The sequence below is a fragment of the Hemiscyllium ocellatum genome, chromosome 3 (genome assembly GCF_020745735.1).
Source record: "Hemiscyllium ocellatum isolate sHemOce1 chromosome 3, sHemOce1.pat.X.cur, whole genome shotgun sequence".
NCBI lineage: Eukaryota > Metazoa > Chordata > Chondrichthyes > Orectolobiformes > Hemiscylliidae > Hemiscyllium > Hemiscyllium ocellatum.
The window spans coordinates 64,295,270-64,314,146 of NC_083403.1; the positions used below are offsets into that span (position 1 = coordinate 64,295,270).

General features: G+C 39.6%; 1 protein-coding gene across 1 annotated transcript in view; it reads right to left on the reverse strand.

Moving 5' to 3' along the window:
• Nucleotides 1-6,362: 6,362 nt before the first annotated feature.
• nt5dc1 (5'-nucleotidase domain containing 1) overlaps nucleotides 6,363-18,877 on the reverse strand; it is a 547,161-nt gene continuing 534,646 nt past the window's right edge. The window contains exon 12 of the mRNA XM_060850687.1: nucleotides 6,363-7,424. Within this exon, the coding sequence (XP_060706670.1) occupies nucleotides 7,303-7,424 (122 nt within the window). The 3' untranslated portion in view covers nucleotides 6,363-7,302. The remainder of the gene's footprint in view (nucleotides 7,425-18,877) is intronic.

The following is an 18,877-nucleotide window of genomic DNA, read 5'->3' on the forward strand; positions in this document are numbered from 1 at the left end:
TCTACCTAACTCTCTGTAATCCCCCTTCAGAATCTCAATCTTTTCCCTTCCAATGTCGTTGGTTCCAATGTGGACAATGATCTCTTGCTGGCCCCTCTCCCCCGTGAGAACATTCTGCACCCTCTCTGAGACATCCTTGATCCTGGCACCAGGGAAGCAACACACCATTCTACTTTTTCGCTGCTGGTCACAGAAACGTCTGTCTGTACCTCGAACTAGAGAGTCCCCTAACATAATTGATCTCTTGGAACCTGACATACCCCTCGTTGCATTAGAGCCAGTCTCCATACCAGAAACTTGGCTGTTCGTGCCATGTTCCCCTGAGAATCCATCACACCCTACATTTTCCAAAACAGCATACCTGTTTGAAATGGGTATATCCACAAAAGACTCCTGCTCTAGCTGCCTACCTCTCTTACCTTTCCTGGAGTTAATCCATCTATATGGCTGTATCTGAGACTTTCCCCCCTTCCTATATACTGACATCCATCACATACTGTTGCTGTTGCAAATTCCTCATCGTTCCTAACGGTCTCTCCAACTGATCCATTCGATCTGATAAGATTCATAGCCAGCAACATTTATGGTAGATAAATCCTCAGTAACCCTTAAACTCTCTTTAAACTCCCACATCTGACAAGAAGTACATATCACTCTATTTAAGGCCATTTTTGCTCCTTCACAATCTACAGACCCAGAAAATAACACCGTCTTATTCCTCTCCAAACACTGCCCCAGGTTAAATTAATAGTTATGATTTATATTTTAAGTTTAATCCAGAGACATATCTCCAAAAACACATAATCAAGAAAGAACCTACTCTATTCACTACTGCAGATTTTCTGTAGACCATCTCGGTGTCAAAGTGTTCAATTCTTTTTTCATTTCCAGAGTACTGATCTTTTGTCACTAAGTCTTTGAAGTAAGGTGAGATTCTTTCACCCTCTTTTTGTAATCTTCCTGCTCTGAAATCCATGTCTTTCAAGGTGGCTTCAGAAAAGCTTTTCTTTTCTCTGCTTTTTCCTGTCCTCAGAAGCTTTTTTTTCTCAGCTGCACCTTTGAAATTTTTCAAGGTCTCCCCCTGCCTTTGATGTCTGCCCCTTGGACTCTATTTTATCTTCAAATCCTGGCTCTGGAGGTTTCTTTCCCAGCAGCTCCCATGTTTTACTGATATTTATACATTGAGATGTTAGTCTGGATTATCCTGTGCTGTAGATGTCTGTACAAACACTGTTTTGAAGGTTCTTGTTGTTTTCCAACACTCCTTTATTTTCATTTGTACATAATAGGTTATCAACTGCTTCTCTCTGTTGTAGTATCTAAAAATTCTCTCTTCACACACTCCTATGTCATCAATCATATCATCGTGATTTACAGCAATCTCATTAGACCACAATTTCTGACAGCCCCATAGTCCTGAGATCTGTGTACTTATTTAATTCAGGCCCCCTCAGTATCCTGATTTCAATTGTTCAAACAGCAATGGCCAAACCTTCAGTTGTCTCGGTCTTAAGCACGGACATTGTCTCCTTAAACTTGTTTATCTTTCTTTCTTCCATTGCGATGTTCTGTATAAGACTTTGACCATACGTTTGGCAGCTGGATTCTGGGTAATCCAAGATGGAGGATGGGAAAAGTTGTGGTTGTAAGAGCTACTCCTTTTTTGAGGTATTTTGGGTGTTGGAGGTGATTTCCTCGAATTCCAGAAGCAGCAATTACTGTTTTATATGCTGTTGCATTATTTTGGAACTTTGGGGGAAAAAAGGTCAAAACAATGGCACTTTAAAAAAGGAGAAAGACAGACAAAGGCAGCAACCCCATAGTCAGAGAAAAAAACCTCCACTGCTGACTGACACAGCAGTGAATCTGCACAGTTACTGCCTTTATTGTTTGAGTTCAATTATCTCTGGACATTGGAGTGCATCTAGGAAAATCAACAACAATGAAATTTACAGCTAAACTTGAAGGAACCTGTGTTGGAGGGCTCACAGCACAGGAACAGATAAGAGCATAGTTTTTTTTCTAAGTGTAGCCTTGCTGTAAATCTACAATTGTGAGTAGAGAGGGTTCTTTCTTGATTATGTTTTATTGCCTCTTGGTTAAATTTAAAAAATATAAACCATAACTATTGTTAGTCTGGAGCATTCTTTTAGACCATTAAGACAGTGTTATTTACTGGGTCTGTAGACTGTGAAAGAGCAATGATAAACTTCCTTTAGTGGACTGATATGTTCTTCCTGTTGGATGTGGGAGTTTTGGGACAGTTTCCATGTTATTGATTATTATGTCTGGAGAAGGCGTGTTTGGTTGTGAATCCCATCAGATTGCACGGATTGGTTGGAGTGACAGTTAGAGGCAATAAGGAATTTACAGGAGGTAGGGGATATCATGGATGGCAGTTATAGGAAGAGAGAAAAGCCACCAATACAATCAGATAAATGGATTAACTCCAGGATAAGTAGGCAAGTAGCGCAGGAGTCTCCTGTAACAATCCCCATCTCAAGCAATTATGCTGTTTTGGAAAATGTAGGAGTGATGGAGTCTTAGGGGAATGTGGCGCAATCAGGGGTATGTTGGATTCCAATCAATAGATTGTGTTAGGGGACTGTAGTCAGCTGCACAAATATTTCTGTGGCCAACACTGAAAAATCAGAATGGTGTGTTGCCTCCCTGATGCCAGGCTCAAGGATATCTCTGAGAGAGTGCAAAATGTTCTCAAAGTGGAGAGGGACCAGCAAAAGGTTGTTGTACACATTGGAACTAATGACATAGGAAGGGAAAAATTGGGATTCTGAAGGGACAAAATAGAAAGTTAGGCAGGAATTTAAAAAGGTTCTTGAGGGTAGTAATAATTGGATTATTCCTGGTGCTATGAACTTGTGAGGGTAGGAAGAGGAGGATAGAGCAGATGAATATGTAGCTGAGGAGTTGGTGCAGGGGACAAAGATTCACATTTTTAGATTATTGGAATCTCTTCTAGAATTGCACCTGAATTGCAAGGGGACTAATATGCTGGCAGCGAGATTTGCGAGTGTTGCTTGGGAGGATTTAAACTAGTAAGGTGGGGGAATGGGACCCAGGGAAATAATGAGGAAAGAGACTGGTACAATTGGAAAAAGGAACATGTCAAACAGGGCAGGCAGGAACAAAGCACAGAACAAGGTAGGACTGATAAATTGAACTGAATTTATTTCAATGCAAAAGGCCAAACAGGGAAGGCAGATAAACTCAGGGATGGATAGGACTGGCAGCTTAATGTTTCAGGATATAAATGCTATAGGAAGGACAGAAAAGGGGGCAAGAGAGGAGGGGTAGTGGCATTTTTAATAAGGGATAGCATTACAGATATACTTAGAGAGGATATTCCTGGGAATACTTCCAGAGAAGTTATTTGGATGGAATTGAGAAATAGGAAAGGGATGATCACCATATTGGGTTTGTACTTTAGACCCACCATTAGTCAGCGGGAAACTGAGAAACACATTTGTAAGGAAATCTCAGTTATCTGTACAAATAATAGGGTGGTTATGGCAGGGGATTGTAACTTTCCAAACATAGACTGGAATTGCCATAGTGTTAAGGGTTTAGAAGGAGAGGAATTTGTTAAGTGTGTACAAGAAAATTTTCTGATTCAGTATGTGGATGTACCTACTAGAGAAGGTGCAAAACCTAACCTACTCTTGGGAAATAAGGCAGGGCAGGTGACTGAGTTGTCAGCGGGGGAGCACTTTGGGGCCAGCAACCATAATTCTATTCGTTTTAAAATAGTGATGGAAAAGGATAGACCAGATCTAAAAGTTAAAGTTCTAAATTGGAGAAAAGCCAATTTTGAAGATGTTAGGTAAGAACTTTCAAGTAGTTGATTTGGGGGGTGGTGGGGGGATGTTTGCAGAAAAGGGGACAGCTAAAAAATAGGAAGCTTTCAAAAATGATATAACGAAAGTCCAGAGACAGTATGTCCCTGTTAGGGTGAAAGGAAAGGTTGGTAGGTGTAGGGAATGCTGAATGACTAAAGAAATTGAGAGTTTGGTTAAAAGAAAGAAACATATGTCAGATATAGACAGCAGAGATCGAATGAATTCTTAGTATAAAGGCAGTAGGAATGCACTTAAGATGGAAAACAGGAGAGCAAAAAGGGGACATGAGATAGCTTTGGCAAGTAGGGTTAAGTAGAATCCAAAGGGATTTTATAAATATATTAAGGACAAAAGGGTGACTAGGGAGAGATTAGGACCCCTCAAAGTTCAGCAAGGTGGCCTTTGGGTGGAGACGCAGGAGATGGGGGAGATACTAAAAGAGTATTTTGCATCAGTGTTTACAGTGGAGAAGGACATGGAAGATACTGAATGTTAGGTAATAGATTGTGATATCTGGGAAAATGTCCATATTACAGAGGAGATGGTGCTGGGTGATTAAAATGCATAAAAGTGGATTAATCCCCAGGACCTGATCAGATGTACCTAAAAACTCTTTGGGATTCTAGGGAAGTGATTACTGGTCTCAATGATAGTCACAGCTGGAAGACTGGAGGTTGGCTATCATAGTACCACTATTTAAGAAAGGTGGTAAGGAAATGCCAGGAAACTATAGACTGGTGAGCCTGACATCATTGGTAGGCAAGTTGTTGGACAGCATTTACATGCATTTGGAAAGGCAAGGACTGACAATGGATAGTCAAAATAGTTTTGTGCATCGGACATCATATCTCATGAACTTGTGTTTTTTGAAGAAATGAAGAGGATTGATGAGGTCAGAGTGGTGGGCATGATCTATGTGGACTTCAGCAAGATGTTCAACAACATTCCTCATGGTAGATTGATTAGCAAAGTTAGATCTCATGGAATATAGGGAGAAGTAGCCATTTTGAGACAGAACTGGCTTGAAGGTAGAAGACAGAGGGTGGTAGTGGTGGATGGCTGCTTTTCAGACTGGAGGCCTGTGACTAATGGTGTGCCACAAGGATCAGTACTGGGTCTATTGCTTTTCATCATTTATATAAATGATTTTGATGTAAACATAGGAGGTATGGTTAATAAGTTTGCAGATTACACCAAAATTGGATGTGTAGTGGACAGTGAAGGAGGTTACCTCAGAGTACAATGGGATCTTGATCAGATGGGCCAATGGGCTCAGGAGTGGCAGATAGAGTTTAATTTTGATAAATGCAAGGTGCTGCATTTTGGAAAGGCAAATCAGAACAGGACTTATTCACTTAATGGTCAGGTCCTAGGAGTGTTGCTGAACAAAGAGACCTTGGAATGCAGGTTCATCGTTACTTGAAAGCAGACTTGCAGGTAGATAGGATAGTGAAGAAGACATTTGGTATGCTTTACTTCATTGGTCAGAACATTGAGTAGAGGAGTTGGAAGGTCATGTTGTGGCTGAATAGGACATTGGTTAGGCCACTTTTGGAATATTGTGTGCAATTGTGGTCTCCCTCCTATCAGAAGGATGTTGTGAAACCTGAAAGGGTTCAGAAAAGATTTACAAGGGATGTTGCTAGGGTTGGAGGATTTGAGATACAGGGAAAGGCTGAACAGGCTGGGGCTGTTTTCTCTGGAGCATCGGAGGCTGAGGGGGTGACCTTTTATAGAGATTTATAAACTTATGAGAGGCATGGATATGGTAAATAGACAAAGTCTTTTCCCTGGGGTGGGGGAGTCCAGAACTAGCGGACATAGGTTTAGGGCGAGAGGGGAAAGATATAAAAGGGACCTAAGGGGCAATGTTTTCACAAGGAGGGTAGTGTGTGTATGGAATGAGCTGCCAGAGGAAGTGGTGGAGGCTGGTAGAATTACAGCATTTAAAAGGGATCTGGATGGAGATGTGAATAGGAAGGGTGTAAATGGATAAGGGCCAAGTGCTGGCAGATGGGACTAAATTAGGTTAGGATATCTGGTTGGCATGGACGAGTTGGACCAAAATTTCTAAAGGAGATTGCCAAAAGTGGTCTCTTAAGCCTATAGCTGAGTGCATTTTCTTGCTTGACTTTGTTGATGGGGTCTGAATTGAAACAATATAGATTTGGTTACTGAAACTGTAAAGCTGCACATTAAGGTGAAAAGATTCCCTCCGAGATATTGCGTTATGGAACACATTTTTTTGGAGCTTTTTAATTTTAATGTACAAAATCAAATATGAAGCTGATGTTTACATATTATTGATTGATACACAGCCCACATCACTTTAACAAAGTACATTGAAATTAGAGTAGGATCTAATTTGTTGTTGAACATGTCCAGACAATATGCAGTTACTCAGAACTGAAGCAGAAAACAAGATATGCATCCAACAACCGTAGAGGGCAACATGTTTCTACAAATACTATAATTTCAATTTAATCAACTGTTTTGTCAGATCTATTCACTAAATATTGAAAAATACTTTTATTAATGTCTAAAATTAACATTTGCAAACTTTTTTTTTACTTTGCACAAGACAATTGTTTTGTGTTGACTTTGTTCCCTTTTCACACTACTGTTCCCCCCTCCCATGCCTGGAAGCTTGAAGATGCCATGACATTACAGGTTACAAACCTTTCCCAGCAATCATGTTGGAAAATTCCACAATTAGCACTCAGCAAAATAATTTTCTCATCCTCAGCATTATAACAGTATTTAAAGTGAAATGCTTATTTTGTACTGATATTACAACAGTGTAGCAGGTTTCTAAGTAGACAACCCAGTCACCAACCACATAGCAATACAGTTGATACAGCTTAGTTGAACCATTGGTCATCATTTCTAAGACATCAGTTTGGTTGCAATGTATATAAATACAAGTAGTCTGTAGAACTTTGCTTGTTCACTTCATGAAAAAGCACATGGTAAACATTTTAAAAAATCTTGATAAACATACATGATCAAATAAAACACATCATTGCACTATTTGGGTGTGACTTTATTGTGATCAAAATGATGCACAGTTCTTCTGACGTTTTTCCCCTTTAAAACAAAAAATAATGGATCATCAAACAGTCTTCATTAATACAGTAGCTCCTGTATTAAATGGAATGACTTTACTTACACCATTTTCACAATCAACGGGCCTGGACTATATTTAGACCGATTAATGCTACCCTTACAACCAATAACACTGAAAGAGGATTTTTCTTAAAAATGAAGTTATAACAGCTTTTTCAAAAATAAAACCATCAGCATAGCTGATTCTAAATGCACTTAAACAGTACAGAAACTTCTCTTACGGAGGTAACGCACAGTAGCCACACTAGAGACAAAACATGTGTTGCTTTGCAGAGGATCTTGCTTTTCTTCACAGGCTGAGGTAACAGCTTTTGCATGCTTATTCTTGTGTTATTGGTTCACTGGGTCTTGGAACAAGGGCTGCAGGAGGCCTCGGATAATAACCTATGAAACTCGGTTTATCTGGACAAAACCTGGGGAACTTGTGGTCAAGTGACAAGTCTGCAAAAATAAAAACAAAAAGTAGTAGTACCTGGGGCTAATTTGACAAGTTACTTTCATAAAATCAGTTTTTGTAAACATAGAAGTTATGTGAGAAGAACAGTACAACACATCATAAACTGAAAAATAACAAAGTTCCAACGAAAGCTCCCATATTGCTGAAATCAAATGTAGCTGCAAGACCATGATGGGGCTGTCACTTTACCAAGACATAATTCCGTAAGCTGGATTCAATGATATACATGAACTTGCAGAGATGACATGGAATAAACCTACTTCATGATGGTAAGGCAGTGGCAGAGTGGTAATGTGGACTATGAATCCAAAAGCTCCAGGGATACGGGTTTGAATCGCCCACGGTCAAGATAGTTTAGTTCAAATTCAGTAAAATCTAGGATTATTAAGAAAAAGGCTAGCTTAACAGCGACTATTGTTGACTGCTGTAACAAGAAAATCTGGTTCACTGATGTCCTTTAGAGAAAGAAATATAATGGCATTGTTTGGCCTACGTAGAACAATGTATTTGACTCTCAACTGCCTCTGAACAAGCTGCTTGGTTCAGGGACAAAAAGCAATAGGCAACAAATGCAACCTCGCCAGTGACACCCACATCACATGAGAAAATATAAAAAGTGTTCTTTGTAAGCAAATTGGATAAAATACCCACAAAAACCATAAATGGCCTTTCAAATCTTACTAGAACCTACAAATAACTATGTATCTTTTAATTGTTAAATGAAGTCATCTTAAGTTGACACCTTGTTTGTGTAACCACTAACCAAATCACCGACATCTGTTACCTCACTTCTAATTGTTAGGAAATGTTATGGTGAATTATAGAAAGCTGGCATGTGATAAAGCAAACAAAGCAATTGTTGCTTCTGTGTGGTTAGATTCCTTACTGTGTGGAAACAGGCCCTTCGGCTCAACCAGTCCACACCGACCCTCCGAAGAGCAACCCACCCAGCCCATTTCCCTCTGACTAATGCACCTAACACTGTGGACAATTTAGCATGGCCATCCACCTGACCTGCACATCTTTGGATTGTGGGAGGAAACCGGAGCACCCGGAGGAAACCCATGCAGACGCGGGGAGAATGTGCAAACTCCACACAGCCAGTCGCCTGAGGCTGGAATCGAACCTGGGTCCTGGCACTGTGAGGCTGCAGGCCTAATCACGAAGCCACCGTGCTGCTCTTATAAGAGGTGGAGAAGCAAAGGCACAATGGCCCTTTCACCAAATGAACATGCATTGCTGAGAGTGCTAAGACTGTTATTCTAAACATGTGAACAAGCAGCAGCAGTAGGCTATTCAGTCATTCAAGGCAGTCATTCAGCTCAATTAGCAAGATCCTCTGATAATAACTCAACTTCATATTCCTGCCTACCACTGATAACTTTCACCCGTTTTGATTACCAAGCATCTCTCCAACTCTGCTTTAAGATAACCAAAGATTCTGTTTCCACTGCCTTTTCTGGAAGAGAGTTCGAAGACTCATGACTGTTTACGAGTCAAGATTTTATCCCATCGCTGTTTTAAATGGGTAACCCTGATTTTTAAACAGTGACATCTACTTGTAGATTCTCTCAGAAGTGCAAACATCTTTTCCAGATCCATGCTTTCAAGGCCTTTCAGGATCTTATTGGTTCATCAAGTCACCTTTAACTCTCCGAACTCCATTAGATACAATCTTGACCTGTCCAATCCTTTCTCATAAGATACCAAAAGAGAAAATGCTGGAAAATCTCAGCAGGTCTGGCAGCATCTGTAAGGAGAGAAAAGAGCTGACGTTTTGAGTCTAACTGACCCTTTATCAAAGCTAAAAAAAGGGAGAAATAGGGAGGTATTTATACTAGGCTGAGAGAAGGTGAGTCATGGCTCCAGGAGCAAAGGTAGCAATAAAGAGGTGATAATGACAGTGCATTGAGAGATTAGGAGCTGTGAATGACCAAGGCTGAAGCCAGTGCTATGTGACAAATATGTGGGGGATGGAGGGGATGGGTGAAGCAGAGGCAAAACGGAAAACAGGGAGAAGGGTAGCAAAGGGGGAAGAGGAGAGGAAAAAGGTGATGAGAGAGTGGGGAGAGAGAGAAAGAGAGACAATCAAGAAATACGAGGTACAGAACAGTGAAAAATATATATTAAAAAAATAAATAAAATAAATGAAATAAAATTATGGAGCAGAATGAAAACGGGGAGTCGAGATGGGATAATCATCTGAAGGTATTGAATTCAGTGTTGAGACCAGCAGGCTGTAACGTGCCTAATCGGAAGATGAAATGCTGTTCCTCCAGTTTGTGCTGAGCTTCACTGGACCATTGCAGCAGGCCAAGGACAGACATGTGGGCAAGGGAGCAGGATTGTGTGTTGAAGTGGCAAGCCACGGGAAGGTCCGGGACCTGATTGCGTACAGACCGAAGGCGCTCAGCAAAGGGCAGATCACATTGGGAGCAACGGATGCAATAGACCAAATTGAAAGAGGTACAAGTGAAACACTACTTAATCTTAAATGAGTGTTTGGGGCCTTGGATGGTGAGCATGGAAGAGGTAAAGGGGCAGGTGTTGCACCTTCTGCGATTGCATGGGAAGGTGCCGTGTGTGATGGGAGAGGTGTTAGGTGTGATGGAGGAGTGGACTAGGTTGTCCTGGAGGGAACAATCTCTGTGGAATGCAGACAGGGGGAGGGAAGGGAAGATGTGTTTAGTAGTGGCGTCGTATTGGAGTTGGCAAAAATGGCTGAGGATTATTCTTTGCATGTGATGGCTGGTGGGGTGAAAGGTGAGAACAAGGAGACCCTATCCTTGTTCTGGGAGGGGAGGGAGGGGGTGAGGATCGTGGCACGGGAGGTGGACCGCATGCTGTCGAGAGCCCTGTGAACAACTGTAGGTGGAAAGCCACGGTTGGAGAAGAAGGAGCACATATTAGGAGCACCACTTTGGAAAGTGACCTCATTGGAACAAATGCAGCGGAGGCGAAGGAGCTGAGAGAAGGGGACCTGCTGAGATTTTCCAGCATTTTCTCTTTTGGTTTCAGATTCCAGCATCCGCAGCAATTTGTTTTTATCTTTCTCATAAGATGGTCCACTCACTCCTGGGATAAGTCTGGTAAATATTGTCTGAACTGCTTTCAACACATTTCTATTCTTCCTTAAATACGGCGCCAAGATGTAAAAACTAATAAAACTGGTCAATGAGACATAATGGTCCAATTCATCTTGTATACTTCAAAATGGACCTACAGTATGACTAGTATTAGAGTATTACTAGTTTTTCCTCTTGGAGTGATCAATACTGTACACAGCCTGAAGTTTAACCTCCCTATTTTTATATTCAGTTCCCCTCACAATAATATTATTCTATTGACTTGCTGTACTTGCTCTTTTGTGATTCATGTACTGTGACACCCAAGTCTCTCGACAGCTCAGGGCTCTGCAAGTTCACATCATTTAAATGCTTTTTCTATATTCTCTCATACAAAATAAAAATTTTATGTGTTCCAATATCCTATTTGCTGTAACTTTGCCTGCTCATTGAACCCATATTCGCTTGCAGCCTTATGTTCTCTTCAGAATTTATTTTCCTATTTATCTTTGTGTCACTGGCAATTTTGCCAAACAGATCTTTTGCCCCTTCATCCAAGTCATTTTTTAAATTGTGAACAGTCAAGAACCCAGCGCCTGTGGCACACAACTTGTACATCCCACCACCTGAAAAAGACCCATTTATGCCTATTCTCTGCTTCATTCAAGTCAGCTAAGTTTCTGTTCATGCCAATACACTACTCCCTACAGGATGAGTTTTTATTTTCTCCAATAGCCATCAATGTGGCATTTTATCAACATCTTCTGAAAATCTAAGTACAACACACCTTTTATCCACAACACATGTGCCGTCCTCAAAGAAATCCATAAATTGGTTGAACATGATTTCCCATTTACAAAACCATGTGAGTTCGGGGAGAAGGCAGGACAATGGGTTTGAGAATGTATCAGCCATGACTTGATAGGCTGAGTGGCCTAATTTTGCTCTTATCTTATGACTGATAGTCTTATGTTGACTCTGTCTGAATAAATCTTATTTAAACGCCCTGTTATAACTTCCTTGACAACAGCTTTTTGTTTCCTATGACAGTTAAGAACCTAACTGGCTTTCCTGCTTTCTGTCTCTCCCTTTCTGAATTGAGGAGCTATAATTGTTATCTCCCATTCTAAAGGGACCTTTGCCAAATCCAGGGAGCTTTGGAAAATTAAAAGTAGCACATTATCTCATTAGCCAATCCTTTTAAGACCGTAGTTCATCAGGACACCGTCACATTTCAGTTTGCAGCTCCAATTTGTACAAAGTACAAATTCTCTGATGATTTTCATTCATTTCTTCCTCCCTCCCATGTCCTGATTTATGGCTGCTTCTGGGAGCTAACTAATATCCTCTATGGGGAATGATGGTGATGAAAAATACCTGTTCATTTCATATGCTTTCTCTATTTTCTATTCTAAATGCTCCAGACTTACTTTCTATATCACTAATGCACACTTGATTAAATTCTTACTATTTTACATATTTATACAACTTTCCTAACAGTTTACATAGTTCTGGTTAGCTTTTTCCTCTTTTTATTTGAGTCATTCTTCCTTATTTTAAAAATGAAAAAGTCTCTCAATTTGCTGACTGGCCACCTTTTTGCACAATTATATGCTGTTTTCCTTGAGTCTGATAATATCTTTAATCATTCTAAATAACTTAGGAATTTTTCTGACTTTTTGGTATGTATCTGTTTTATGTATTCTGAAATAAATGTCTACAACTGCACATCTATTGAACCATCCTCTACCCTGGTTTGCCAGTTCACTTTAGCCAATTCTGCTTTCATGCCCTCATAATTGCCCTAACTTAAGCCAATAAAATTGTTTGGAACTCACTTCTCTCTCCCTTTTACAATGTTTAATTCAATCATATTACAGTTGCTGCTACCTAGGGGCATTAATTAATCCTATCTTGTTACAAAATACCAAGTGTAGCAAACGAAGTTTAGATCTGAAGAAAACTCATAGCAGACTTCAACACTGTTTCTCTCTTCACAGATGTTACAGATTCTGTTGAGATTCTCCTGCATTTCTTTTAGTCTCCAATGCTCTCTGTTCACCTCCAGAAATACTGTTTAAAAATGCTGAAAACATTCTATGAACTTTATCTAGGCTACCTCTGACCACCTGAACTTTTGAGCCCTTGTATCATTTAAAATACTGATTATTATTGACTTGTTTCTTGAATAAGTTGTCATTATTTCTTTCTTCTCCATCCTAATGTGATTAATGTGAGGGACATGTATACCTCCTCCACAAGTGACTTTTTGCTTTTATCATTTTACATCTCTACCAAACCACTTCCATCTCCTTTTTTCCTCAACTTATATCATAATGTTACATTGTGCAGATACCTTCAATAAGCAACACAGCTACTTTCTCACACCTTTTCTTAGCTTTCTGTCCTTCTTCAATGTCCTGTACCCTTCAATATTCAAAAACCAATTGCAGTCATTCTGCAGCCATGTCCCCAAAGTTGTCTAAATCACACTAATTTATTTCTATTTATACTATCAATTCATCGGTTTTCTATTGATTATTGTGTGCATTCAGATACAGAGTCTTTAGTCTTTTTGTTTTTTCTTCTTTTTGTAACCTCCAGTTTTATTTAATGACTGTTGATTTGTATTCTCTTTCTCTTCTTCTAAAGAACTATTTCTCATTTTGCATTTTAATATCTTTTGCTTTTTCTCTACTCTTTGATCCACAATGTCTTCCAAAATTTAATTCCTTGTAAATACTCTACTTCCCTAGCTTTGCAGCTTGCAAGAACATCAGCCGCAGCATGGTTCAGCTGGCGACTGTCCTAGTGATACAGATTTCGCTTTCCACATATTGTGCCAAGCAATGCCCATGAACTGGAATCCACTTCTCCCAGACTACCTTTTGTGGCACCTATTCATCTCTGTACCGTGACTTTGCTGTCTGCCAATTATTATGCTTCTTACTTTGGTTCCGGGCTCTTCATAGTGCCTCTGCAGTACCTCTTGTTTTGAACAGTCAATATCATTAGTATCCACATGAATCACAATGACTGTATTCTCCACTTTACACTGTAAATTCCTTTCCAGCTCTGAGCAGATTTGCCAAACCTGGCATCAAGCAGACAGCACAGCCATCGGCACCCATAGTCTTTGCTGCAGTCAATGACTCAATCCTCCTGACCCTTTGTTAGCACTACATTCATTTTTGCTTCTTGTACCCTGGTGCAAATGGTCACTTGGCTCGTTCACCCTACAGCCCTCAGTCTTACCAAAACAAGCTGAAAATTGTCAAACTTGTTAGACAATTGCAAAGGCCGACGCTCCTGCACACTAGGTCCTCTTACCTGCCTTACTAGTTGTCAAACTCTCTTGTCTGAGAACATGGGCAAAATCAGGACACCATATCGTCAGAGGTACGATCGCCTCCAGGTACAAAGATTCCAGGAAATTTGTTTCCTTCCTTATACGTCACAATGTCTGTAGTTCAACAACCTTTAGTTTGAGCTGAAGGTGCTTGAACTTTAAACACTTACCGCAGATATATTTGCCCTGGATCACACTGGCATTCAGGAGCTCCCACATACTGCAGCTGTGATATATTCCCTGTGCTGCCATCCTCAATGTGTTCCAAGTAGCTACTTAATTTATTCTATTCTGTATTTCCTTCTCTTTTTGTATATTATTAGCCTTACCATCAGTTACTAAGTGAATCACTTCCTAGCCACTCATCACACAATTAGCTATTTCTCTTATGGCAGAGTAAGAACCAATTCTTGGAGGCTGTAAGTGTTAGAAAAATGAAATAAAAACAAAAACAAAGGAGCACCTTTCCCTAAACCATCCAATTTCCAGCACTTTATTGCAATCTGCATTCAAATGCATAATCATACTAAATTGGCTAGCGTATTAGCCATACGTTATTAACACAAAAGGCCTAGCTAACCAAGTTGCAGAGAAGCTGGTTTTAGCTGGATTTTTGATTAATTAAGCCCAGCTGCTCCTTCACTAGTAACCTTGTTAAAACTCTGCTTAAGGCTGACATCTTTAAGCTAAACTGGAGGTTCAAGTAAATTGCCAACTACAAACAAATAAATTTAGATTTTTACAACAAGATTTATATTCTCTTACCAACTGCCACCAGTGCTGATTTTATTTTCAATGTTATGATAGTACAGGTCAAATAAAGCTATAGAGTACAATGCTGAGTTGTTTATTTCAATAGATGTTTTAGTTTGAATGAGAACTTACTGGAATGAATACTTTAGATAACGTGACTGTAACAATTTATTATTCTGTGTCTTGAAAACAAATAGGGGAAATAGGACATAAATTTGGTCTTAAAGTGCAGCTGTTCTTAAAACGTTTTTACCACACAAAAATGAATTGGCAGAGCTATCACTTGTAACCAATATCCAAATATATTCTCCATTAGTCATTTTCCTATTCATGGATAATGGCCAGTGTTTTATAATGCCTGGATGAGAGTAACTGAAAATCATTATATATCACTGTTTCACACAAAAACTCACTAATAAGCAAGTTAGCCATCTAAGAACATCAAAGATTTTATTTTTTTTGTAGCAAAATGACAAGTTTGTTTTAGTTGAATCAAAACCAAAATGAACTGATACATATTGGTGGAGAAAATTCAGCACCCATGCCACAAATCAAAATTATATACAGCCCCTTTTAAATATTAACTGCAAACTGTGGTAAGAACAGCAGTGGGGTTTGGTTTTGGAGGAAATAGATCAGGAGGAAGCAAAGCAAAATGGGACAGCAGTAGGCCAGATGACATAAGCAGGGCCAGTGAAAGTATCAAGACTCCAAGTGATACTACAAGAAAAATGTTTAAAGAAAGCAAATATTTATCTTTGCTGTGTGGCCCTGTGTGGCTCCAAAAACATTAAATCTTATCACTACCCATTTCTCCAGTAGTTCAAACTGGATCCTAATATACTTAGTTTGGATGGGAGTGTTGTCAATCAATTTTAAAAGATGTGGTTAAAGTTTTGATCAAACAGTCAAATTTCCAACAGATATGCTTTCTGCTCTTCACTTGTTTTTCAGGCAATAAACAAATGCTGCCAGTTGTAAAGCCTCCTGCACCCTCACCCTCTTTATCTTGCCCTGATCACCAGCAAGGAAATAATGTTATAAGTAACTCCACAATTTAAAATGTTAATCAGCCATTTAATATTGGACATCTTTGCTCCAAACAGGTCATTGATTATATTACTGAATACATTTCATTGCATCCGTAGAGAGGTCTCAGCAAGTCAAGAAAAACAATTCTTTCATTGCAAAGGATATATGAGATTGCAGATCCATTTTCAGCAGAATGATTGCTACAGATGTGGGAAAACTTGAATGCAACTTTGCTAAGAATTAGATATGTCATATTCCAAGTGACACTTTCTCTCAACCTTTCACATAATTTAAGGCTCTTCTCGCATCCTTAGTCCTAGTTTATGGATGATTGTAGAATTTCGATTCATGACGAATTTTGTGATGCCCTTCTGCAAATTTGCAAATAATTCGAAAAGAATGTAACTGCATGACCTGCCCAATTCAGAATTCATAATGACTGATCTGGCAAAGTACACTATCTATATTTAATTTAAAAATGGATTACACTGAGCAATAAGTGATGGATAACTTTTAAGCTGAAGATTTTAACTTTCTGTCTCCACTTGGCCAATAAATCCAACCCTAGATATTTTTTGCTGCTTTCTGTCAGGATTACAAGAAGGTGAAAAATAATTGTGAGGCAGGGTTTCTGAAAATGACAACTGAAACCTTATGTTAGAATAACAGGCTTATAGTTTTCCTGGTCATCAGTATCCAGTACACTATTCCATTAGTTATTTTACTCCCCTCACTGATTAATGAAAGACATTGACTGAAAATCCTCAGGGTGTTACATCTGCAATCAGCAAACTTGTGAATTCAGAAATATATATGATAGGAAAGGTAATGGAGTGAGAGGAAACATGAAAGGAACAGAAAAGCGATGAAAGAGGAAAGAAATGTAAGGTTTCTTAAAATCTGAGAACAAGTGTGAGGATGCAACAAAAACTCACCTCCCTTTATAAAAAGTTGTCATTATGAAGAACTAGATGGAGACCTGTCGTAATGTGCTGCTACACATCCAGCACCAAAAAATGCTTCTTGAATCTGCTGGACATCATTCCAAGAATAAAATCATACATTACAGAAGGAGACCATTCCACCGAGCATACCTGTGGCAACTCCTTTAAAGAGCTATACAAATATGAGGTCAGAAATGGATATATCCATGAGTGATTGCATAACGTTCAGCATAACTTGCAACTTATAAGATACTGAAGGAGTTTGTGTCCACTTGCAGCAAGACATAGACAACATCCAGGTTTTGGCAGATGTGGCGAGTAATACATAAATGCCAGACAATGGCCATCTCTAATAAGAGAGAATCAGAGTATCTTCCTTGTTGTTCAATGCCATTGTTGAATCCTCCATTATCATCATCACTGAGTTTGCATTTACCAGAAATTCAACTGCACAAGTCATATAATTTCTGTGAATACGAGAGCTGGTCAGAGGCTAGGAATTTGGTATTATATTACTTGTCTCCTGCTTTCCCAAAGCCTGTCTACTATCTGCAAAGCATAGGTCAGATGTCTGATGTAATATTCCCAATGTAATGCTTGCCACTTGTCTGGATAGATGCAGCTCCAACATCACTCATGAAGTTTGATATCATCCAGAACAAAGCAGTCCGTTTGATTAGCCCCACATCCATACTTCAACATTTACTCCCTTCACCTCCGATGCACAGTGGCAGCAGTACGTACCAGCTACAGTACATGACTTAGTGCAATAGCTCACCTCGGCTCCTTCAATAGCACCTTCCAAACCTGCGCTGCTTAGAAGGGCAACACATTTGAGAGAACACCCAACTCAAATTCCCCTCTAAGTCATTAACTATCCTGGCTTGGTACCATATTGCTGTTCCTTCACTGTCGCTCAGTCAAAATCCTGCAATTCCTCTCTTAACAGCACTGTTGGTAAACCTACACCTCGACAATGCAATGATTCAAGAATTGTGTGCCATTACGGAGGAGAAAATAGAAACAAGTGAAAGAAGTATTTATCCATTCGCAACTAAATATATTGCGATTAAATAGTTACCAGCAGTCTAGTTCAAACTTACACAATTCCCATGGAGAGGGATAGAGTCAATAGCAGAGGATTGCTATTTGTAACAGGGACTGAAGACAATGGCTTTGATTTTCCCAATATTTAATTGGATAAAATTTCTAGTCATTCAATAATGATGTCAGATAAGCCATCTAATGATGTATCAACAGTAGAGAGGTTGTATTGAGATAGATCTAGGTCCGATAGACATTGAAAATATACAGCACAAAAACCTTCAGGGGTGGCATGGTATCTCAGTGGTTCGCACTGTTGCCTCAAAGCGCCAGGGATTCGGGTTCAATTCCCAACTCGGGCAACTGTCTGTGTGGAGTCTGCACATTTTCCCTGTGTCTGCGTGGGTTTCCTCTGGGTGCTCCGGTTTCCTCCCACAATCCAAAGATGTGCATATCAGGTGAATTGACCATGCTAAATTGCCCATAGTGTTAGGCAATTAGTCAGGGGTCAGTATAGGGTAGGGGATTGAGTCTGGATGGGTTACTGTTCGGAGGGTTGGTGTGGACCTTTTGGGCCAAAGGGTCTGTTTCAATACTGTAGGGAATCTCATCTTATCTCATACATGTGAAAGCTAATGCTGTGTTTTGGGATTATGTCACCAAAGACAGCAGGTAGACACAAAATAAGAGGGATCCATGGATGGAACATTGGGAGACACCTGATGTTATGGTGCAGGGGTGGGAAAGGAAACCATGGCAATGATAGCCTGGCTATGATTAAACATATAATTAGGTGATGTAGTCTTAACCAGGTCAGTGGAAGTGGAGGAGCATTGAAAATGGATGGTATTTTACACTGTGTTGAGAACGACAAAGAGAGAATATTTACTATAAACACAATTTCCTTTACCTTTATTTAAAATAAGACTCCTTCACTCACTGCTTTCGTCAATGACATTAAACCAGATGGTTCTGGTCACTAACCCTTCTCGCAATGGAAGCATCATCTCTAAATCTATGATATAACATTTTGAACACCTCTACAAAATTATAGTCATAGAAATATACAGCACAGAAAAATGCCCTTTAGCTCATTGCATCTGTACTGATCAAAAACAACCATCTAATTACTTCAATCCCATTTTCCACTTGGCCCATGACTTTGTATGCCTTGGCATCACAAATTCACATCTATATACTTGTTAAATGTTGAGGGATTTTGCCTCTACCACCCTTACGATCAATGAGTT